This window comes from Apaloderma vittatum, unplaced genomic scaffold, assembly GCF_000703405.1.
Source record: "Apaloderma vittatum isolate BGI_N311 unplaced genomic scaffold, ASM70340v1 scaffold17009, whole genome shotgun sequence".
NCBI classification, from domain to species: Eukaryota; Metazoa; Chordata; class Aves; order Trogoniformes; family Trogonidae; genus Apaloderma; species Apaloderma vittatum.
This window is the reverse complement of record NW_009734774.1, coordinates 1-25,032: the sequence shown is the minus strand read 5'-3', so window position 1 is coordinate 25,032 and position 25,032 is coordinate 1. Positions and strand designations below refer to the sequence as shown.

At 43.9% G+C, this 25,032-nt stretch overlaps 1 protein-coding gene across 1 annotated transcript in view; it reads right to left on the bottom strand.

The window, feature by feature from the left end:
• The window catches only part of C2CD2 (C2 calcium-dependent domain containing 2), a gene marked incomplete at its 5' end in the record, with an annotated part of 35,025 nt that extends 11,808 nt beyond the window's left edge, over positions 1-23,217 (bottom strand). The window contains 7 exons of the mRNA XM_009876401.1: positions 1,335-1,396; positions 4,528-4,636; positions 7,315-7,435; positions 7,738-7,860; positions 12,025-12,126; positions 12,528-12,647; positions 23,119-23,217. Coding sequence (XP_009874703.1) covers positions 1,335-1,396; positions 4,528-4,636; positions 7,315-7,435; positions 7,738-7,860; positions 12,025-12,126; positions 12,528-12,647; positions 23,119-23,217 — 736 coding nt within the window. The remainder of the gene's footprint in view (positions 1-1,334; positions 1,397-4,527; positions 4,637-7,314; positions 7,436-7,737; positions 7,861-12,024; positions 12,127-12,527; positions 12,648-23,118) is intronic.
• Positions 23,218-25,032: the final 1,815 nt, after the last annotated feature.

Here is a 25,032-nt window from a genome sequence, read left to right as displayed (position 1 = left end):
GATAGAATGAGTACATGCACATTTGTATTTAATCACTGGGTTTGAAGAGCTTTGGCCAATACTTTTAACTTTTTCCTGAGCTAAGCTGAATGCAACTGATAGTACTAAAAAACCAGAAATAGCTAAGGGATAAAATTAATGGTTATTTTTTGTTTGTTTTAGAATCATAGAATGGCCTAGGTTGGAAGGGACCTGTGAGATTATCTAATCCAACTTCTTTTACATTTGAAACCTGACTTAAGAAGGAAAAAGCAAATTGATGAAAGAAGTGAAGCATAGTTACTATTTCAAGCTACAGCAAAACTTTGCATCAGCAAAAGAACATGCAGCACTTATACGAAGAATTTATAGTGTTGTGTCATCACTTCAGTAAAGCCCTAGTCATGAAGTATTTGGAGCAGGTTTACAAAGCTCATGCAAACATCTCAAATGTTCTCTGGTCTCAACACCCACTTACTCATCCCTTCTCTCCACTTCTCCAAATAAACCAAATCCAATAGTTCAGTGGAGGGGTTTTCTTGACAGTGAAGGGTCACTGCAAACTGCAACAACATAATCAAGTAGCAAAAACGTTTTGGCCCCCACGTTTTATATTTAATCAAATATAATCAGAATTAGTTTGGTTTATACCTGGTAACTGCTAAGCAGCCTCTGGGGCTTGAAAAGGAAGAGTTTAAGATTAACACGCATCATTCCCCTTCAGCCACAGAAAGACCCAGAAATCTTAACTTTAAACCAAAATTGCTCGCAGTAGATCTGTTAGAAGTTTAGAAGGCTGAAAAATTAGGGTATCAGTACATGGAAGACCCGGTATGTTAACAGTTTAAAAAGAAACTCAAGGTTTCTCTGTAACCTTAACTCAGAGGAGGACAGACACACGAGTAGTGTATTCTCTCTTCTGTCCATGATTACTGATCAAGTAATCACGTACACAGACTTAAGCCAGGTCAGTCAGCACTGCCCCAGAACTCTGCCATTTTCCATGGACTTCAACTCCGGGATCTACATCTGAAGACAGACTTCCAGAGTTTAAAACCACAAACGGAAGTTATACATTTTCCCAGGATGTCCGTTTGGTACACATTTGGCTGGCTATTTTTGGCTGATCTCCCATCCACAGTCATTCTTCCCCCCAGGGCTGCCTAGAGCCATGCTGAAGCATACCCCACTGCACTAACAGGACAAGACAGTAGAAGACATCTATGCTTTAATGCAGGTTCAGAAACCTGACAGTTTATTGTTTGACTACACAGCCAGATAGAACTAAAAGAGTACTTATGTCAACGTTTAGCAAGGCTCACGGTCACATGAAATAATTCAGTTTTAATACTTACTATCCAACCTTCCATCTTCTACTATCTGCAGTTGCAACGCTTTTGATTTGGCACTTAGTTCACTGTGAAATAGATGAAACTCTGTTAGGTCTTTGCAACAGGTGAGTAAATTTTCTTTCCCCACTTAGGTTTTCCCCCTTCCTGATCTGGTTGCCAACATGGTAACTTTTCTCGGCCTGCGCTAAGCTAGGCAGGACAACGCGCTCACCGAGGCAGGCAGCACTAGGCAGCAGCACCAGGCAGCTGGCATCTTTTTGACCCCGGCTAAGACTGGCTGAAGAGATGGTAGTCAGTTGCAGAAATCTGACTGCCTAAAATTTCAAAGGTTTTTCTTCTCTCGCACAGTTGACAAACACTGCCCTTAGTGCCGATGTCAGACCCTAGCCTCACTGCTACACCACAGCACTAAGAAGCTATTTTCTCCTGGTAGGATCAAGTTTGTAAGTCAAGATGCTGAACAGGTCCAATCAATGACCCATTCAAAGCCGTGGTGTACCCTGTCAAAGCAGGAGTGTCCTGCAAAAACAGGATAGATGCCAGTAAACAGAAGCAGTTACAGTTTCATGTGAGAAGAGTCAGTATTACTCTTCCAAAATAAGACTCAAGGATGCGGCAAGAGAACAAGAGCTAATTTCTGTGTGACAGAACTGACATCAACTATCAGCACAATTACTGGCATGAGTGGTACTTCATAAGTGGACTAGACAAGAGATAAAATTTTTCCTCTAATTGAGACAGCGAAGCAAACTCTTGAGGGACCTTCTAGTAAAACTTGATTGTACAACCTTCTCAGAAGCTGTTCTGCCAAAAACCTCGAGCATGTATGCGTGTGGTTTATTTTTATGTCTCCATCTCAGGCCAGTGTGATCTTGGTTGCAGGCATCTCATGTCTATTAGGTGCTATGGGACATCATCAGTGCAGCACGTTTTAAGCTTTTCCCTGTCACTCCCATCCCCTCCTGCTTCTCTACAACTTGGAAGGAAGCACCTTGATGGTACTACTGCTGCTCTTCCCATGAAACTAAAGCAGAGCCTGACATGCTGATCAGTACACTGGTCTTTAGACTGGCGAGTATTTTCATTTTTGCAGAAAGAGAAAGCAGGGGATGTGAATTTGAAAGGAGGTATGCAGCCAAATCCTGATCACTCATCTGTAAAAGTCCCCAGGCTTACCTCATGCACTTCTGAAAAGCAGCCAACACTGAGAAAAACCCAGCATTATCCCTAGTGTCAAGGCCAAATTCCAGTCAAGTTAATCACATCCTGCCTGCCCTCTCTCTGCACTTTCAGTTGGAAAGGGTATCATTTTGACAAATTTCCTGCCTGAAATTCCTGGGAACATGCCTGCTCTGCAACACTGAGCGTGGATGCTGTCCTACCAACAGATGGCTGAAGTGATTCACAGACCCAGTGGCTGAAGCACTCTATTGTGAGACACTACACAATAGAAAGCTCCTACAGAAGCGCATTTTTCCCCCGCTGATCGTGGAGAAGAAATCACATCACATCTATCCTTAAGTCTAGATGGCAACGCAGCACACTGTCAGAGAAGAACATTCTCTGTGACTTTTCACAAAACCTCTAGGTCCTCATAACCACAATCAGACTTTAGAAGTTGTTGGACCGCCTGTGTCTGAAGGAAGAGAGCTTCCTGTTTGGTTTTCCACTTTACGGCAGGACAAGAAGCAGTTGCACACACCTCCCTGAGACCACATGAAGAGGTTAGGCCTTTCAGTGTTGTTCTACAACTTCATTTTTAGTTTTGCTGATTGTAGTGAGTCCCATTCATCTCCACCTGCTGCGAACATGCAGAAGGGTCCCTGGGTTCTACAAGTCCTGCGCGACTTGTGATAACTGATCCTGACACCTTCCTTCAAATCAAGCAGCCCCTGTTGTTCTCCCCCTCAGCTCTCCTGTTCTTGCCGTACACATCCCACAGCAGCCACAGGCACAGCCCAGCAGACTGCAATGAGGCAGAAGAAGATCTGTGTGCTGCAAGCTCACTCCCTCTTCACACTGAGGAGGAGCATGCAGAAGTGCACATCACCCCTCAAGGAAGAAAGCATCAGCAGAGACAGACACAGGTCTGACTACATGCTCAGTTCCCTGTAAGCTACGCCTCTGCTTTCCAAGAGAAGGAGCAGATACAGTGGATGCTAGGCCATGACGAGACAGTGAAGAAAAATGTCACAGGTAAACAAGAACCGTTACTCTCTGAAACATATTTATATATATATATATTTATATAAAATATGAGAGAAATGGAACTGAGGTCATAGAATCATAGAATCATTAAGGCTGGGAAAGACCTCCGAGATCATCAAATCCAACCATCAACTGTGTGGGAGAGGAAAGCTACAGAAAGAATCAGAAAGACTCCACTGCACAAAGTGCCTCTTGTATTAATAACCTGGTAGAAAAAAACAAGAAAGCAGTATCTACAGTACGTTGCATGGCAGCATCGCTACCCCATTCCCCTGGGAAGCTGCTTCTGCCTGCCTGCGCGTGTTTTTGAAGCCACTAGAGAAACATTCCTTTGACCCACTCTGCCATCAGTGATTCCTCCTCCACAACTCATACACACACAGAAGCTACCAGATATTTCTGCTCTGTTGCTATAAAGTGTAAGTGAAAATAGTTCTAGAACTGCTCACTTTTTGACCTTATTTACAGCTCTGTGAATCACAGAATACTGTGCACAGAATACTGAAGGTCCCATTTTTTCTCTACAGACAAAAAAATCTACTTGGTTTTACACTCCCTTTTCAATCACAGCCACCATTCTTTTAAATGAAAAATTGTTCTGCACATTTACAATTCCCGCTTGGGGAAGGGAAGAGAGAGACATCAGATTTCCTCAAATGCAGTTTTCAAGGTAAAATGACTTCGAAATCTTGTTAACGCCTTTTCTGGGATTACATGAAAGCACAGGGTGATCTACTATGTCTGTTACTGCTGTCATTTACTAGAATCAGATATCTAACAGAGAAGATCTAGAGACCTTTGTGATCTCATATCCATGCAGAGGGTAATTAGATATCCTGAAGTCGCTACCAGCTCCACATTTCTCTGAGGCCACCTGATTGGACATATTTCAAAATGCCATTCTTCTGTCCAAAGCATCACATAGTTTAAGTGAAAAAAAATAAAATAAAAGCTTTACTTTATAAAAGTATTCTCAGTAGTTACTTACAAGATAAACTCTTCCTTCCAAAAGGGATTTGCAGCATTTTTGGCTACAGAGGTGGAAAACTTCTGCATAGGGTCATTCAACTGAATTATACATGCAAGGTTTGTGCTGCCTGTAAGGGCAAGAAAAATCAATACCCAGTTATTAATATTCCATCACCAAGAGGCACACTTACTCAAAAGAAAGCAAAGAACCCCCTTCTTTACACACTGTGCTTTTGAATAGTCTATTGCAAACGCTTCCTCACCTTCCCACAGAATAAATGTCTTCCCTCAGTTTAGATACCACCTGCATTAGTGACAGTGGTCAAGACTGCATCATCGTTTTATCTTATGTACTGTTCTATACAGTGTGAAACATGACAACCCAATTTAAATTCTGGCATGAAGCAAAAAAGCGCAGGCATAAAAAGATCAAAACCGACGGGGAGACAGAATGAACAGCAGGGAGGTGGAAGTGTGGGTGCCAGACAGTGAGGGAGTACAGTTGCTTTCAGCTGCTTTAAAAAAAAAAACAACAACAAAACCCACCAAAGTTGTCAGTTCCTACTGGGCACAGTTAGAGCGGTTTCTCTGGACATCAAAGCAAGCTTCTTCTGCTAGCAAGTGAATGATGACAGTAGTGTTAATTAACAAGGGCTTTGTAGACTGGAGTTTTAACAAGTTCGTGGCATTTTAGAGTACTGGTGCAGAATTACCTCTACCTTGATCTTGGAATTTGATAGTGTGACAAATTGTCACATTAGAGTAGTTGCTCCAAGGGGAAACAGTTCGCACGTGTCCCTTTTAAAACAATTTATTTTGTATGGTTTTCACTGCATCATTTCAGTCCCAACGTTTCAAAATATCAAGGAAAGCAGCAAAAAGCTCAGTACTGACTGCGTGCAAAGCAAACAAAAGATATGCTGCCTCCTGCTCTCCAGAAGAATCACCAACTCCCAGCTGTCTTCCAGTGGTGCATCGGGGCTGTGGGTGAGCCCTGACTCAGGCACAGAAGCAGCTTGGGCCTGCCAAGGTTATCAGAGGAGACAAAGCGCTGTGTACACGCAGCTTATTTGGGATCCAAGCTAACCCTGAAGTAAGTAGTTTAGCTTCTTTCACAGTGAACTAAGCCTGAGTTAACGAATCTGGGATGGTTTGCTGTTAACCCAGCCATATGTCTTTGCAGCCTGCTCTTGCTGGCGGCAGCGCTCAGCAGCCCCGGGGAAAAGTCGCCTGAATAGCTCTGCCTGAAGTTACACTGGAGCCCCTGACCGACTGGCACGCAACAGGGTATTTCAGCATTTCTGCCCTGCACACCCTGGTGTACACAATTAACAACTTCTTCCTTAGCAGCAGAAATCACTTTTGCCCTAGATGACACACCGTGGACCACATAACACTAAATCTAGGATAATCTTTGTTTACACACACAAACTAAGGAGATAAAAATGGGCATAGACCATAAGCAGAGACCAGTTCTGCTACTGGTTACTCACTGGTTGAATTAACATATCTATATGTAAGCCACAAGCTCCTATAAGCCATGTTAGCATCCACAGTTTATAGAATGATAGTGATCAAGACAGATAAACAGCCCCTCCTCAACCTTCTAAGTATCCATGCAGGTTACCCTGCAATACTGCCCAGCCTGAGTCTCAGAATTGCAACAGGATAATTAATTATTGCTGCAAGACAAGGCCAGAAAAAGGGAATGGAACAACAATTAAAAGGCAGCAAGCTATGTCCAGAAGCTACCATCTTTCCAGCTGGGCAGTATTTCCACTGGATTTCAAGCATACCCGCTAAATCCCACTATGACATTTTATTTTTCAAACACAGTTCCAAAGTGCTAACCCTCCCAGAGTTGCTAGGGAATCAGCGAAATTCCCTCCATCTCCTTTTAGACTATCTAATGGTGATTTTGCCTCTCAATATCTGGGTTCCCAAAATGAAGCACATTAACTGTCCCTTCTTCCTCTCATTTTCAGGGAGGAGGAAGAGAGGTTTCCCATAAGACAAGTCTACTGTTGTATGTATAGTATGCACATAAAGGTATGTGATTAATGACTTTCAAAGGCAGCCAAAATGATCTGCTCTGCTGAAAAGTTTAATTTGCGCTACAAAATTGTAGAGCAATAACAAATTCTGAGTGACTTTTCCTGCAATCTACAGTTTCCAGCACTGTTTTATTTATATAGGACATTTCACCACAAAGAGTTTCACAACTGCTTGAAAAATAATTTCTTTCTCAAACAAAAAAAAAAAGCACACGCAGAAAGTTTTAGGGGAATCGCTTCCAACCAGGATGAGCAAAGCGGCATTATTCAAGAGCCTAGGGCAGAAACCTATTACATCTAACTGAAAAAAAGGAGTTTACACAGAGGAGAGTTTCAGAAAAAAAACCAGCACACTGCTCAAAGAAAAGTAGCTGTAAAAATAAGATACTACTGAACCAAACCAATGTCACTGCTAATAGTTAATGGAGAGTTGGATTTCAGCCACTGATCTTGAGAAAACTTTCAGAAATTAAAATCCAGAAAATAGTCAACCAACTTTATAAATATGCTCACTTCAGTTTGTTTTCAGCAATGATGGATTTGTTTACCAAAAGATCAAGATGTTTAAATACTCAAACAAAAGCATACACTGTTTTGTACAAGCAGGACTATGTCTGTTTCTCAGAGTACAGCAATTTCCTACATCTTCTTTTGAGAGAAGGTTGTAACCCAGAACTTGCAAATTATATCAGATGATAGGGAAGAAAAACAACCCTGCTCGAAAATGAGCAGGGTCACATGGGCTAAGTTACCTGCAGCACTGTGATCCGTTAGGTTTACCATGATGTTCTTCACCAGCAGTTTGAGTTCGTGAGCCCTTGGAGGTTTAGGCGGACTAGTGCCCTGAGGGAGAAGGCTTAAGTTCTGTACATTCTGTGGAGGGCAAGCAGAACAAGAGTGATCGTGCATATGCAAATATGAAACACTTTTAACTTCTGTCTCATCAGTACAGGGAAGCAAAAGTGAGATGAGGTATAACATCAACAGAGCCTCACGGGAGTTATGATCGTAAATCCTTCACACAGTCAAAGGCAACGTTGTTCTAAAGAATGTGTTCCAGTTGTTTCTGATCACCACATGGTGTTAAACTTACTCATTTGAGAGTCATGAATACGTAATAAAAACACTAAGTGGAAGCACACTTCTCAAAAGATTTAGGTGGGAATAAGACTTACCTGAATCTCCTTTATATCTGTAGGCCTTGTACTCAACACTACAGATGGAGAAACTGAGCTGAAGAGGTTCTTCAAAACATCTCTGAGTGTTTCAGATATTGCACATGTCCCTGCTGTCTGTCCCTAAGAGGAAACAAATAATCATGCTTCTCAAAATCCAGAAGAAATAAATTAAGGCAAAAATTAATTTGGTACATCTAAACCACCAAAGCTATCAAACATTAACTTTGCCAGAGAGACACGGCTGCTGTTGCCAACAACAAAATGTAAAACAAGAACATGCAAATAATTACTTCAATTTCTATATTGTGCATTATAAAGGAAAACTAGAAATACACACTGGAAAAGTCACATGCTGTTTTGAGAGTTAGGAATGCATAGCTATTTGCCACAAAACCATAAGTTTCACTAAAGGTTTCTATATTACAACAGTGTTTTAGAGTTTTTGTACTGCGTTGCACCCCACTGAGAGAGCAGATCAGGTCATTAGATAAGCAGATCGGCACTGTTCCACTGATTTAATGGGAGTTATGCCAGCTTGCAACAGCTGAGAAGCAGTTAATCCTGTGCTGCACTGAAAAAAATATTATAGCATCTCTTGGAGGTCTTTAACCTTGCTGAAAAGCGCACCGCACAGAGAGATAGTCATGCTGCTCTGCGGGACTGACGTGTGAATTTCTCCATTCAAAAATCTCACGGCAAATCGCACTTAGCACTGGTATCTCTGAGGGATCAGAACAGACCGCAGATTTTGCTTACAGGTGTAGCTTCACACGATTAACTGTAAGGTGTATGACGATGGTGAACAACCCTTGCCCTCCCTGTGCTCCTGGAGAAGCCTGCTTCCCAAGCCACGCTCTTCAGAAAGTCTCTTCTGCTCAGTTACCTACAGGGAGTGGATTTTTAAATGAGGCTATCACAGAAAGGTCGGTCTGATAGCCACCTGCTCTGAAGATAGCACAGGAGAAATCTCACAGAGGTTTCTTTTATAAAGATCGGAGTAGGAGACAAAGATCTGACCTAAACAAGAGAGGACTCATCTGTCTTTTCTCAACTGATACCACAGGTGGGGGACTTCATCATTACAGAATAAGGCTTTAAAACAAACAGAACCAATTTACAGATGCAGACACGGAGTAGCAGGAGAATGCAATAACCACACAATGCAGAAAAAAGATTCCCCTCTGCATGCTGCTGATAGGAGCGTGCCTACCACCGGCATGCCCTGGCCAACTAACGAGGCCCTGCTGCCAAGACAAGGCAAGCTGGCAACAAGGACACTCAACTCACACTAGCGAGGAGATCAAGCAGGGGGGCACTGGAGGCCTAATCCTGGCAGAGTGCCTTGACAGCACCGTGGCTGCACACCTCCAGCCTGCAGGGCTGCCAGGCCCATGCTGGTCCCAAACAACTGCACCCCTGTAAAATGTGGCCAAACACAAGCTTTGTTCGGACACCCCACACCATGCTCTTCCATGATAGAGAGCTCTCAGCAGGAGAAGCAACCTGTCCTATCGAAAGCCTCGGTCCTTTCTTAGGTGTAGGAGAACGATCACTGATGGCTTCTGTGTGCCTAAAGGTATGCCTGCAGCTTGCACAACAGGCTGAACAGATTTGCAGTAACAGCCCTCTTGCAATTACCCAAGTGTTACAGAAACATTTAGGGTGTTTCATAAAAATCCCAGGAATGTTGTGTACATACAGAAATCCCGTTTCACTGCCTTCTTACATAACTGCCCTTTGATGACAGGTCCCTATGGTTCAAAACACACAGCAGCATCAGCCAGTCTCACAGAAACTTCACAACGTGCTCCCTAAAACAACAGCCAAGGAAAGAAGCAGCAGCGTATTTCATAGAATGACAGAATGTTCGGGGTTGGGAGGGACCTTAAAAGATCATGTAGTCCAGCCCCCCTGCCAGAGCAGGATCACTACAGTAGGTCACACAGGAACACGTCCAGGTGGGTTCTGAAAGTCTCCAGAGAAGGAGACTCCACAACCTCCCTGGGCAGCCTGTGCCAGGGCTCTGTCACCCTCACAGGGAAAAAGTTTTTCCTGATGTTTTTGTGAAACCTCCTGTGTTCCAGCTTGTACCCATTGCCCCTTGCCTTGCCATTGGACATCACTCAGAAGAGCCTGGCTCCGTCCTCCTGACACTCCCTCTTTACACATTTATAAACATTAATGAGGTCTTTCACACAAAAGAATATTAAAGTAAATTAGGTTGTCTAAAGCCTCAGTTTCAGTAATTTCACTACTTACATTATTTAAATAAGGAGATAAATGGCAGTTAGTTTTCACTGTTTTGGCCTTACCTCAACACTATTTGAGGAAGAATGTTGTCAAATTGTAAAATCTCACCTGCCTCTCACTTTGCCATCAACCTAATATGATATTAGTTATTTAATGGCAACAACTGCAACAATCATCATTGGACTTCTACTCACAGGTGTTTTCTGATGTTTCCATAGTTACTTGGAAACCAGTTTGGAAGAGCCTCCTTTCGGTCCAGCCTCATTTTTAGCTATCCTTACTTGCAAAGTAACGTGGAACCCTCTACCAGGCAAGCTGTAATGGCTTAACTGCTGACCAAAAAGGCTTAAGACATCATGTTTTACTTTGGGTTTGATACAAGCATACCTACTGTGGCCAGCTTGAGGCAGACCAGCACATAAAGTCACAGCAGCACAACTTCATGTGAACCCAAGCCCTGCCAGTCAGCCAGGTTGCCAAATGCAACCTGGTTCACCCAGCTATTATCAACAGAAAATAGGTTATTATATCCACCTTGTTTGATGGATGACAAAACCAGCATGTAGATAATCACAAGCAATTAAAGGTATTTATTTATACTTAAAATATTGCTTCTAAAAGAGGAGAAAAAGAAAGACAGAAAATCTGGCATTTAGGTTTAGGAGCTGAAGCGATTTCCAACGTGTAGGCTGCTCACAGGTTTTAGTTCTTTGTTTGTTGCCTCCCCTCTTCCCTAAGTGCTAACAGGAACTTCAAAGTGAAAATAAAGCCCTAGCTATGTGGGCAAAGCACAGCAAGTTACAACTCCTCTGCAACACTGCCATCTCTCAGAAAGCAAGTTGTGAAGTCCAGTGATTGTACCAGGGTCACCTGCACTTGCCCATAAGCATGTAATGACGGTTCAATATGAGGATAATCAGCATGCCAGCCCAACACGTGGCTGCCATTTACAATGCTAGGCATGCACCGTAAAATCTACATTAAAGCAGACTTCAAAAGGCTCATCTGTCTTCAGTTATGAGTTTCACATTTTTGTGTACAAAAACCGCGGTAATAAATCGTTACAATTCTAGGTTACTCAGGGCAGGTCTTTAGAAGCAGTTCTACTATACAACAAACTATTTGTTAACAAGTCCTTCAGTCAGAAAACCAACTTCACAAAATACAAGCAAGTGTTTGCCCACTGTCATAAGAAAGGCTAAGTCATCACATTTGTGCCAAAAAAAAATATTTGTGAAGGCTCAAAGGCAAAAGAGAGTCTCAGTCATGAGATGTTCAGGGGATGTTCCAATAAAAAACTAGCAAGGAATCAGTGCTTACATAGTAAGACAGTGTGCAATTCCAAAAGCATCAAGACATTTTTAGACCATCCATCACTGCACTTCTTCAGAACTGTTTCTGGTGCTGGTAACACCAAGGTTGCGCGTTCGATCCCCGTTCAGTCCCCATGTGTTGCCTGATCTGGTTGAGAGGCGTCCCTGCCCATGACAGGGAGGTTGGATTAAATGATCTCTAAGGTCCCTTCCAGCCTAGGCCATTCTGTGATTTTATGAACTATTGTTGCCAGATTTCAAAATTGATTTAAGTTAAGGAAGGAGAACTTTAATGGAAATACCATTACAATTGGGCTTTTAAGTGCTCTGAGAGAAGGTATTTAGCACTGACATTTTTCACACCTTGGAATCTGGATGAAGAATGTCTGCCAAATCATTTGTCTGTCAAATACAGGCCTGATTTATCTTTAATGCTTCAGTAATCTTGAGAAATGCTCCTAGGTCTGAGAGACGTAGGGTTTTGAGCCAAGGCAGATGTCACCGAAGCAGTTCAAGGCAGCCTTGCCAACAGGTAGCTGCCCCACACTTCTAACAAAGGCAGACAGCAGGCAGGAATGAGCATTTTTACTTCAGCTCTTCCAGCTTCACCTGATACCTTAGCTCTAGACACTTCTACTGATAACCTACAGCACCACACAGGGTTTTGCAAAGGGATAGAGACCCATCTGCTCTCCCATTACAACAAATAAAACTTACTGACCTCCTGCACCATTGGCTGGATTTCAAAGTTGGTTTGATCGGCATTAATGAGGAACCACTCAACTTTGACATCTTCTCCTTTATCTTTCACACAGAGCTGAAGCTGTGGATAGGAAAGCAGTTATTGGAGAGAGTTGTGGTGTCCTCTAAAGAAACTGTAGGTCAAGCTCTATACTAAGGCTCGCCAAAGGAAGAATGATACCAGTTTCTAAGTAAACGCAAAGTGACAGTCTAAGAAAGCAGAGATTACTTTGGCTTTGAGAGCACATGCTAGTCAAAAAGGGTATTGTTCTACACATCTGAGTAATCTACCCAATGTATAGTCTCCTAAAGAGGCAGGTTAATTTACGAATTTATCACTTGCTCAAGAAGGATATTGTAATATTATTAAACATTTCATTAGAGTTAACATGAGTTTGTTTCGCAAACAGAAGGTTCAGCTCAGCTGCAGGATGAAATGCAACAACAGGATAAAAAGAGAGAGAATGACACTTAGCACTTTACCTGCAAGTGAAGCGGAGAGAGTTTCACACTGTACGACTGAGCTTCTGAAGCCACGGACGAAGTGTGCGAGACAGTGACAACAAATCTAACGGAATCTCCCACAACATTACAAGAAACCACCTGAAGAAATGAAAAGAAGTGGGGTGGAGACAAAAAAAAGGAAAAATAAATTAGTTTTCAGAAGAAAGTCTGGTGAACACAAGAAAGGAACTAAGGAAAGGAAGGAATTTAAGGTACCAGAATTATGCTGAATTCTATAGAAGGGAGATTTCTAAGCAATTTCACTGATATCCCGTACCTTCTTCTGTACACTCACTTCTAAAAATCATCCATGAAGTGTTCACTTCCGGACACAGAATTTAATACCTGGAAATTCTGGTGTTTTCCAAAATTCCTGTTACATTTTTACCCAGTACAAAAGGAACTCCTCACCTGTCAAAGTCTCCTTTGTGTTTCACATATCTGTACACCAAAAGCTCAAAGATCATAATTTCGCATCAGGGAGACAAAGAAGTTCGTTCCTCCTCTTCTGCCCCTAACTAAGTAGCCCACCATAGGATAGCTGGTTTTACCAAACAAGATTTGGTTTAGAGGCTTCCTACAAACATGAAACTTTGGCATAACTCTGCTGCTACAGACAAGGATTTTGTAATTCCAGTTCCCAGTGGGGTGGGGAGAGGCAAGAGCTTTTAGAAGTTTATTGAAGTCAAACTAAACCAAGAAAGGCCCAAACATTTGATAATGAAGCTACATGTCTGGGGCTAGTCTGTATGCCACTTGGCCGCAACTGACTTCATCAAGTACACTCCCTTGCTTGATGAGCAGTAATTTAACTTGTTATCACACTGAGTTTACAAACACTGGATTTTTTTTCTTCCACTCCTCTGCAAACTGATGGAGGTACCAGAGCTGCCATGTAAAATTCCCGGAGCGTGCAGAAAGCACCTGGCAGCACAGGGAAGCCCCAGAAGTGAGAAGTTGCTCGTTATGCCAGAAAGAGAAGCTCACTTTGTGAACAGCTTTGCTGTGTGAAGACAGCTGCTTGTCACTGTCCCTCTGCAGTTACTGCCTCCTGTAGTTGAGCCCTCCTCAGACCAACTCAGGCAAAATTAACCAGGTTAATGCAATCCACAGACAAATAATTCACTGCAAGATTTGTTTGATGGAAACTCTGCCTATATTCTACTAAATTACATTTGTGCACTTACTGCTTCACTTACAGGCATTGGAATCGAAGCTGAAGGCTTTAAAATGCATCATGTACCTTCTTGAAGATCCTTATCAGTCTCTCCTTAAATATACTTCATCTCCCTGGGCTCTATAGCATACATTTTAAGAAGGATGAGAGCATTATCAAGGGCTTCAGAGCACATCCATTAAGGTAGAGACTTAATTACAAAGGAACGGGAGGAAGGAGTGGACATGCCAAATAAAAATCCCAACCACACCCACAAGCGACAAGATTGACCTTTTCAGGTTTGTCTTCTGCAAATTATAGTTTAGAAGCAGACAAATCAGCTTCCCTCACCTCTCCCCTTCCCCAAAGCCTAAATTCCTTCAGAAGTAATTTCTGACCCTTAATCCCACATAATCGATATGAACACCCACTATTATGCTATAATATAAAGGATTTTTAAAGCAATTTTAACAGCTAACAAGACCAAAGAGCCTAACTGCTTATTTTACTTGTAGTTGTGTTGAACGACAGAAACACTCCTTCCATTCATGAGGAGAGACTGTGGCTCTTTAAAGACTTCAAAAATTAATAGGTTCTCCCCTCTTTTTTCCAGGGCAGAGGAGTTGAAGGACAGGTCTTGCGCAAAGGCTGCTGACACTTGCATGTCTTAAACACAGCGGCTCATCATCCATGCACATTTCATCCACATATGCACAGAAAGCTCAGTGCATTCAGAACAAGTTGGACTTGCTGCACAGATGATGTGGAGTCATTTGTCTGGAATTTCTGGATGTCTAAGAGCCAAGGTTGCCAGGTACATGGTTGATTACTGCTTTAAAAAAAAAAAACAAACACAAAAAAACCAACCTGGCAAGACAGTAGATGAGTTCACGTGCCACTGTTTTCTTAATCACGTTTACTTTCAGGTAAAGGATGGAAACAGACACTGTAGGTGGCAAAACGTTCACTTTTCTTTCTCCAGCTTGTCAAGAGATGTTAAATATTTTTTTATATGTATTTGTACTTTTAGTTTATAAGCCAAATCCTTGACTTAGTCTCCTTGATTAATTTATTTCATGTCAAAGACATCTACCAAGTTCTACTCCCCATTTCTCCCTCACTTTTAATAAAATAACTGTGGTCTTCAGGTGTAGAGAATTGTTAATTTTTAATCCAATCGGAAAAAAAAGAAGTGGTTTCATGTCTGTTAATTGAAAACTATATGTCTATGTATCAGCTGAATGCCGTTGTTCTGGGAGTAGGATGGATTATGGAGTCAGAATACTGAAAGAAGTAGAATTCTGGGCTAGAATTTGAAGAGAAAGAGATTCTGTATTCATCTAAGATGCTGCCACAAATGGTGAGAAGTTTATTGAAGAGACTGCAACTGTCATTTCCCTCTTTAAGTGACATTCCTTTAGAAGTGTAGCAGATGATTTTGATAGACCAGAGAAGAAATATGTAGGCCATCTTCCTCAGAACAGTCATGTGAAGAAAAATAGTGAAGCTTCCTGTGCTATGCTTGTCTTCCTCCATGCCCTCATCCAACCTGCTGCTCAAATTCATTTTCTCTGCACTGATGAAGAGCGGAAGAAGAGACGGTCAAGCAAAACACTCCTTTCTGGTCAACAAGAGGGATCTTGATCACCCCCATACCAGGGTTACTCTTGCTATCTCCTCAACACCCTCCAACCTCTCCCCTCATCTGCCTCCATCCCTGACCACAGTAGCCCATGATGTGGGTGAGCTGCTGCAGCAAAACCCCGACCTGGCTGGGCTCAGGTGGCGGGCTCGCCCCACCTGCCCAACGCTGGCACCCAGTTCCAATAAGCTGCAAGTGCTGTAACACACTTAGCTTATACATATCCAAAATTGTTACTACAATTATCCTAAAAAAATTTTTTCTTTCAGATAAACAACAGCAGGAACAAAGGAAACTGAAAAAGCACTGCAGTTGGAGTAAGACAAATATTTTTCTGAGAAACCCAAGTGTCTAAACTCATATAACTCACAGCTATGAAAGCCTTTCCCCCTGCTTTGCCCTCCGCCACTGTATCTTGACTTTTTCCCTTTGAGGTTCCTCTGGACAGAGCTGCAAAATTTCAGTTTCTTTCCCTCCTGAAGTAGCCACAAAAGCCGCTTCATCTCAAGGAGCACCAGAGCGCCTCTGCTCCTCAACACATGGCGTCCTCTCACCTTGAGATGTCAGTTTTGGCACTAGCACCCCACTGATTCAGGCATTACACATGGCCCTTCTGTTACCCCTACCTCCCTTCTCCACGTGCCTGCGGCTGCAGGTTCCCTTCCGTGGCCAAGGGAGGGTGAAGGGCCAAGACTTTAGGGGGAAGTTCTGACAGCCCTGCAGAGGAAGGTCTTCTTCACCCTCCCAGGCCCCGACCGCATCATGTGCGTCTGTAAAAACCCTCAGCATTCATGCCTTGATTGCTTTTTTTTTCTGGAGAGAAATTTTTACTGCACCTGGTATTTATTTCCAGAAAGAGCAGGTTACTTGAGGTTACCCAGTAGTAACTTAGTAAATACTTAGTAATTTATATTACTAAGAAGTATAAATCTTGAACATTTTCATAAGAAAATGAGTATACACTATGAGGTAGCCACACAGGGAAAGCTGCTTTGATCTCAACTGTAGGGATCAGTACACTGTTAGAATTAGGACACCCGCTATTTCCCATATGTGTTTTGGAGGACTACTCTGAGAAGGAGGAGGCTCTTTTTTTGGCATAGAAAACTTATCTTGTCAACGGCCACACAGTTTGTGTGCTCAGCTTAAACCCTCACCATAAGAAAATTTTCCAGTCAGAAACTTCTGCCTTTTGATAACTGCAACACTCAGCTGTTCAAAACAAGCATTACATGATCCTTCTTGGTTACCAGAGCCTATGCAATAACTTCTTGAGGGAGTTTCTCTAGCTTCTTCATCATTCCCTTTTTAGCCAAGCAGGCTACCAAATGACACAGACAAACAGAAGGGTAGAAGATAAATGCAACATCTAACCCAGGCACAGTTAGGGGAGGATTTTTAGAAGCCAGTATCAAAGCGAATTTGTCTCCAAATATAATGAGACAGTTCTGGACCAGTTTTCCAAAATGATGGTAAACATCAGGGCAGAGTGAGTGATGGAATGAGTGCAGGAGAGAGAGAGTTACCCCGTCAGCAACAGAAACAAAGCAGAAACTGATAAAATGCGATTTTTTCCACTCCTTTGAGAATGACAGACATACAAACTCAAAAGAAGTGGAAAAAAGTGGGGGGAGAGATAAAAGAAACAAGCAGGAAGTACAAGGAGACAGCACAGGAAGAATTTTCAAGTTAAGTGACTATCAAACAGTGCAAGGACAGGAAGCAGTACTTATATTTAAGAAGGCGCAAAATAAATACCAGATACAGACTTGCTAGTGTGGCCTCACCAACATGTAACTCTTTACCAACCATCTGAGAGACAGCAGAGCTGAACGCACGGAGACCAAGGAAGACAATAACGCGCAGGAGATGTTTGCCTGTCGGTGCTATGGTAGCTTGGAGAGAGATTCAGCTGCAGAGACACTGGTACGTCGGGCCATGGGGGTGTGACCCGACCTCTGTGCCAGGCTGGCAGAGGTGGCACAAGCCTGTAGGAGGCCCACACAAATTAGTGTTGGCAGCTAGAAGACAGGCAGGCTACCTGACAGTGCCAAAACACAGTATTATCCCCACTGAAGCAAAAAAAAATCCCACTCTGGTGTCTTCCTTCGACCAGACACTCAGTTCTTCAGTAGGTTAGATCCATTATGTTGCCTTCTTGAGGAGGATCACCCCGCTGATATTTATGCTGGTAGTCCATCATTCCCATGTTAAGGTGAACAGGGATGTGTTTGACAGGGAGAGGACAGCACAGCGAGCGAAGAGGTAAAAGCTGGAAGCAAGTTAGAGAGGAGCCTGTCAGGCACCAACCCCATTGCACAGTTAACATCCAAAATCCCCTAGGAGAAACCTGAAAGACAGCATTATGCTGAGGAAAGCAAGCTAGGAAGCAGCAACATAAAGGAAGATTAGGACATGACAAATAAAAGCTGAAAAACCTTGAAGACTAGAAGAGAAATGCAATTCAAAATACAGAGCGTGTGTGTATGAGAATTAACAAATACTGCTCCCACAAAAGGCAGCTTTAGCACTGGGAAAACACCAGAGGAAGAGAGACCTGGAGGCATGAAGTCAGTCACAGCATGAAGCAGCCATGGGAGAGGCAGACTGGTAGCCTGAAATGCATCAAGAAAGCACTTTCAGAGACACAAAGACGCAAAAATCTCCTTGCACGCTGAGATGTCACCTGTAGGGCTGTTTGTCACTTCAGCCAGTAAGTTCAAGAAAATGGATTTAACTGGAGCTGCTGCAGACAATAGGTGCACAGGAGTGACTTACAAGGCAGGACAACATTGTGAAAAAGACCTAAGGAACAACTTATTTAGCCAAGTTCAACAAAGGCTGGAAGGAAATGCAGTTCCTTCACAATGTATTTACTGACAGCAAGCACCACGGAAGAAAAGTAAATACATTAAGGATAAAAGCTTGTACTAGTCCAGAAAGTGAAAAGGAAAAAAAAAAGGCTGCATGAGCCATGATTCCACTGAGGCTTGTAAAAAAACCCCACTCATTAAAGTAGCAAAGCTCTGGGACAGCTTTTGAAACAAAACAGGGAGTTAGAAAACAATAGGCGCTGCACAGGATGGTCAGGGCAGTTCACCCCACCAAAAATAATCAGAAATAAACATACGTACCTAACTAGGAACAATCCCAGTTAGTACTGTAGCAGTGATGATGAGAAACCTGTATTTTCCAGAGCAGAAAGTGGCCTTTGCTGCACAATGTCTCTACCTGCTTCAGAACAGTAGGAACTGGAAGCCTGATGCCCCAGTGTGGCACCTACACAGGCCACGAGCTCACAGCAGAGTGGCTGCAAACAAAACGACACCAAGATGAAGGTACAACAGCTGTGTGAAGGCCTCCTTGGGCACGCTGCACAGCTCCTCACAAAACAGGACCTCTCACCAGACTGCAAACAGCCCTCCTTTCTCTCCACTGTTTCCCTCAGCAAGGTTCATCACACAAAAATTAACCCAAAGCTTTCATATTTGCTGTTGCCTGTTACGATTCAGGACAGACGTTCCCTGTACAGCAACTTATTATCACTCATTAAGGGAACGGCACTCCGAGGCCATTTTAGCCCTTTCTATTTAAGCGTGAAGCAGGAAAAGAAGGGAGACTTCTGTTGTAGCCTGCCCCATCCAAACTCTCTGTGCCAAGTCCCCGGTAAGAGAATCACCTTTTTTGTTGCCTTTTTTGTTGCTGTTGTTGTGAAGTTCAAAGCTGCTGGAAACAGACTGCAGTAATGGAAGGGTTGGCAGGATTAGCTAAGAATATTCCTAATGTTTATTTTATTTAAACAAAACAACTAACACCACACAATGAAAACAGGCCACTTCATTCTATATATTTAGGCTCTGTCCCAAAGCTGGAGTGAAAGCGAAGTATAAATAGAGGCTTTGTCAAGAAGCAGTGTGGTGTAACCTTCAGCCACAGAGCAGCTCTGTCCCTGTCACGACGGCTTTGGCCAAGCTGACAAGCAGCAGCTTCTCCAACCACGTCTGCAGCACCGCACTGCGTGAGCATACATCAGTTTTACAACTTTCAGCTTCTTTGAGGCAAGGACAGTATGCATATACCTAAGGGCCGCACGTGTTGGCACGTGAACCTGTCATATACAGGGCTGTCAGCACTAACACAATAATTACAGTTTGGCTGGCAATTCCCTCCTGCTTCGGAGCAAGACTTCCTGGGCAGAAGGCTTGCTCCCACCACCAGGCAGGCTCATCACGCGGCTGTGCTCCATGGACCAGCATTCAAGAAGACAAAAGACCACCTACCTGTCAAGGGTTAGGGCTGGACTGGCCACTAAAGGACCACTAAAGGAATAACAGATGCTCTCCATTGGGCTCCTCTCCCTTCCCAAAGGGAAAGGAAAGGAAATAAGGGAGAGAGACTTACAGGGTGGAAAACTAAGGCAGCCTGAACGAAACAATAATAATTCTAATAAGAAAATAATGAAAAATTTTAAATACATACAAAACCAATACAGAAACTCCCCCAGCGAATCATCACTGATGCTGCAGGGCAGGCACCAGGCAAGTCACTGACTGGATTCAGTAGCAGATGGGAATCAGATCCAGTAGCTGGATTTGGGAACTGGATTCAGGAACTCATGGATTGGGATCAAAGGCAGAAGAACTGGGGAAGTCCTCCCAGGACATCAGCCATTGTCGAAGAAGGTTTAACATACTTTTGTTGGTCAGGTTTGGGTCACCTGTCCTGTCCATTCCTCTCTGAAAGTGTGACTTTCTACTTACTTATGACCCTTATACTTTACAGCACCCCAACAAGAGGCACAAGATTTAGCAGTGACCTTGGTTTCTACAGGAGGAAGTATAAGCAAGAGCCTTTCTGCATACCAGTCCTTGGTAGAAACTATAAACGTGGAGTGTTATCATTTCTCGTAGTCGACACTGTCTGCAGAAACATGCTGTTAACTTCAGAAAGTGCCACCTCTCAGAAGAGACTGAGCTGAAAAGTAAAATCAATGAACAGAGAATTGGTTCTGGTTTAGCTCAAACCAGGACACTGCCACAAAAAACATATCACAGGTCTTTATCAGCATAGACCTATGTTGAAGTATTACTGCTATTTTCATCTCAGCCTCAATCCTCTACCTCCTTTGATGACCACAACCTCTCCAACACAAGATCAAATACAGATATGAAACAACATGCAATAAATTCTGAACCAAGACACCTATATGCTCTTGCCATACAGATCACAAGTAGAGCAGCATGTTGAACCGGTTGCACGAAAACAGTCTTGTGCCAGCGGATGCCTCAGGCAACTGCAGAGCTCTGCGGGATGCTACAACACTGATAAACATGCAGCATATGGTCACAAACTACATTCAGAGCCAGCCACACCAGTAGAGTTACAAACACGCATCAGAAGCTTGAGTTTGGACAAACCACAGAGAGAGTTTACAAGTTCATATGCAAAGAGTTCAAAGAGCAAGGAGGGGGGACAGAAAACACAACATAAAAAAAACCCTACCCCACTATTACCTAAGGAATATGCAAGAGAGACAATTTCCATAAGAGAGAACTCCTGAGGTGTTTAGAGAAAGGTATGCATTTAAGGAAGAAGGAAAGTAGCTACCAGAGTGCCACTCTAAGGTTATGACACACTGAAATTCAAATACTCAGGCTGTATCTTAACTGAAGGAGTAAGAATTCAGAGAAATTTTTCCAGCAGCTGTGCACAAGATTATGAAGATGGGTTTTGGGACAGTTCAGAACAACTCAGTTTACGTAAGCAAACCTGTTTTAATCCAATACATTTTCAAATGTGCTTATATCGCTTTAAGCTGCTGCAAAACCACATTAGATTGCTGGCTGCAACAGCTTGATTAACATACTGAAGTGGCTCAATCCAAGGTCAGACAAGGACCAGCGGCACAAGGCACAAGGGAAGGTGCTGGATTGCAAAGCCACAGGTAGAGGAGAGTAAGACAATAAACTTACAGGAGTGAGCAGTTCCCTGGGGCTTAAGCTGCCAGAGAGCCAGTGCTTGCCACTTTTTGCTGCCCAAGCTTAACCACAGCAGGTTAAGGTACCCATGAGGCACCGTGGGCTCTTGCTCACCTCATTGCTATAGCAGTCACAGTGTACAGGTAAACCACACACAAGTAGCAGCCTGGTCTGGTGAGAGGCGTCCCCGCCCACAGCAGGAGGGTTGGAACTAGACCATCTTTAAGGTCCCTTCCAACCCAAATCGATTTGTGATTCTGTGAACTGACCACTGCAGAAGAGATGTTCCCAGGGGTATAGCACAACTTCAGGGAAACCCAGGGCTGCAGCACTGTGTCTCGGTTCTGGCACGCAGGCAAGACAAAAGCAGGCCTTGAGACGCTGCTCTCACCATGATCCAGCCACAAGCACAGCAATCTGAGCACAGAGCTGGCCCCGCACACCTCTGATGAACTTTGACGCAGACCCCAATCTCCTGGCCACCTCCCATGAGAACACATTTGCAGCCCCTGCTCACCTTCCACTGATGTTTTAGCCACTGCACTGCGAAACACCTGGTTTTGTGCTGTTAGTTGCTAGATTTTATTGTAGCAGATGCTCCTCAGTTGCTGGCTTCACATCTTATACAGCACATCAGTTTTAGCCCTGGCAGTCCCCTCTCCTTACAATTCTCCACTGCGGTGTCTTCCAGGAGCACAGAGTAACACGAGTGCCAACTCTGCAGCCCTGGCATGGCATATCCAGTCTCTCTAGCCCCACTGCTGGGGCTGAGACCATACCAGGGGTGCAGAGGAGAAGAAAATAGGGGGTAAAAAGAAAAAGAAAGAAGAGTGAAAACAAGTGCATAAACAACTTCATATGTTGGCAATTCCCAGCTGCCACCAATCAGGGCGTGCCTGTAAGTTGTGTATCAGGCAGATAAGCATACATAGTTTTCAAAGGAATCATAGTAAAGCTGTTTAACATCTAAATCAGACACGCAAACGAAAATGACAAAGCAAAACTAGAAGAGCATTAGGCTAATTTGATGCAGGTGCCTAAAGCTGAGCACCGATTCAGATGTGACTACTAGTTACAGTTACTAGGATGAAAATGCAGAAGCTATCATTGCTAATAAGCATATGTACTTTTGTTTTTTCCTTTTAATGCATTTTCACCCTGTTCTAAGAGCACCATTCTACCTTATTTTACTTTTACATGCACTAAACCACTTCCCAGTATGTGAGGTGGAGCTGGGAGAGGAAGAAAGAGTACATGCACTCCTTATTGGATATGGGATTCAGTAGAGTCAAGACTTTACCCTCAGGACTTTGCACTTGTTCCACTGATCCTTATACAGCTTCGACTTATGAAGCAAACCTGTTATCAGCCACACAAACAGCAGAAGGCAGACAAAGATGTTTTCCTGTCTCAGAGAAGAAGCGTCCCTGTTCCTTCTTCATGAAGTCCCCACCCCACACTTCAGCAACAGCATGAGGAACCACTGTACCAAACGTGGGGGAAGAGGGCTGCTGTACAAGTTCATTGAAGGCCTACCCATAAATTTGGTATAGGCCTGGTTACTGTTCATTCAGTAGAAGCCCTGGAGAACATTCTTCTTGTGACTTTTAACAGAAGTGAACCAAAGCAAAGAATCTACATAGGTTCATTAGAGAGGCAGCCACCTACCAGCCTTGACAAACATAGGTCGAGGGTATAGAAGTATTGACAAATAAAACTCCCACTGACACTAATAGGAGAAGTTAACACTTCCTACCCGAAAGTACACTTAAACAAAACAAAACCAAAGTTTACCTTCTCTTGAGCTGACTTTACAACACTAACGACTTCTTTAACTGCTAGCTCAAGTGGTTCTGGTGGGTCATCTTCCTCAAATGTAATCAACTGTGAATCCTAAGAAAGGAAAAAAAAGAAGGATCATTAGGTGACAAACTCATCGATTGAAACTAGTGATAAAAATGCACTGCCAGTGAAGTCCCTGGAAGAACCGGAGGCAGAATTGCAAATGTGTGTCAAAACCTGTATGTGTTAATTGCATGACACCTCACTACATAATACAGGGTAGAGCATGAAAACCTATACTTAGGACATGACTATGGGCCTCATCACAACTCATCTTTCTCTGCAGCACAACATCAAGGTCTTCAGCACAGTGAAGAGCATGAGCAGCCACAGAGTTTAGTGAAAAAGCTATTCCCGAGTAAGGATTAACCAGCGCTGTGGTTTTAAAAGGCATTTTTGGTTTGGCCTAATAATAAAGCTGTGCCAGGCTAAATGAAGAAAACCCAAATATCATCTTGCAAAGGTGAGGAAAGAAGCCTTCCCCTCCCCAATCCTTCCTCACGTGTGACGGCATGCAGTGATGACAGCTACCCAGTCTTCATATAGACAGCAAGGAAAAGGCAGCATAGGCAGCGAGGTCTTACTTTCAGAGCCATCACCACTCACATTTTCCATCTACTACCCACACTGAGTGGTCAGCACTGCTTCCCTCCTCACCCAACGTTGGTTCGCACACAGGAATTCCACAGGCTGCGTCGCTGACACTGTTTTGGGAGCGTGACAGCGGGAGCAACGCCATGCTTCAGTGCCAGGCAGTGAACTCATGGCAAGAGACGGCTCCAGCTGCTCGGCTGGAGAGGGAGGATGCCTGTGCCCCTGTCAAAGTGGTTTCAGTCTCTGGTGAGCGATGGGAGCTGCCGCTTGTTCCCTGTTACTTTCAGTTCTTAACACCTGCACCCAAGCCATCTGGGCTCTACTCTTCCACAAGTCCATGGAAAAACTTCGTTCCTTAGCATTACTTTCAACTGCACTGTGCAATTTGAAAGGGCAGATGAAATACTTTCTCTCCGCCGTCCTAATACGTGGTGATGTTTAGAAGTGTTAAAACTGCTTTCCTTATCTTTCACACACAGACATCGCCCTGCTATTTCTTCTCCCCTAGCCTGCCCCCTGACACGCAAGAAGAAAACATGCTGAGGCCGCCGGGAAAGGAACCTCCTAGATCTAGGCAGAGGGCTGCGCGCAAATTTGGAGACCTGGGAAGGTGCCACTTCCTAGATGTTTTAGCCTTGGCGTTTTCAACTGACACGGCAAGGGTTCACTGCCCAGGACCAGGGGAATTAGGTTGCCATGGCCTCACCTAACCTCCTTGCTTCTCAGACCTGGGCATGCCCTTACGCACCCACGAGCAGGGTGTGAGAAGGGCAGGATGGAAAGGGTGCCGTGTTCCATGCATCTCGCCTGAGCCGGGGCTGAAAGCAAACTGACTGACACCCAAGCAGCCTACCACCACAGCCCATCACCACCGGCTGTCAGAGGGACACCAGCCCTCAGCCCCTCGGCGAGCTCAGCTCGGCCCAAGCCAGCATGAAGGAATCCCAGCTCCGGGAGTTATTTGCCGAAGGACCGGCTGCAGGCCCCACACAGAAGCCCAGGCCGGGAAGTTTCCATTGTTCCCTCCTCTCCGTGCCAGAACAATGTTATCGCTGGCTCAGTCCCCTGCCAGGGGTCACGGCTTTGCTCCCCAACATCCTTCCCCGCTCGCAGGAGTTGTGCCCGCTCCATGCCTCCGGCCAGCTCCTTCCTGCAAATCCCTGCCCAGCAGCCACCAAACACACGCGTACCTGTATCCTACACGCACACGTACATCCGTATAGCCATGCACACACATACATATGCATACGTATATATATACACACACTCATG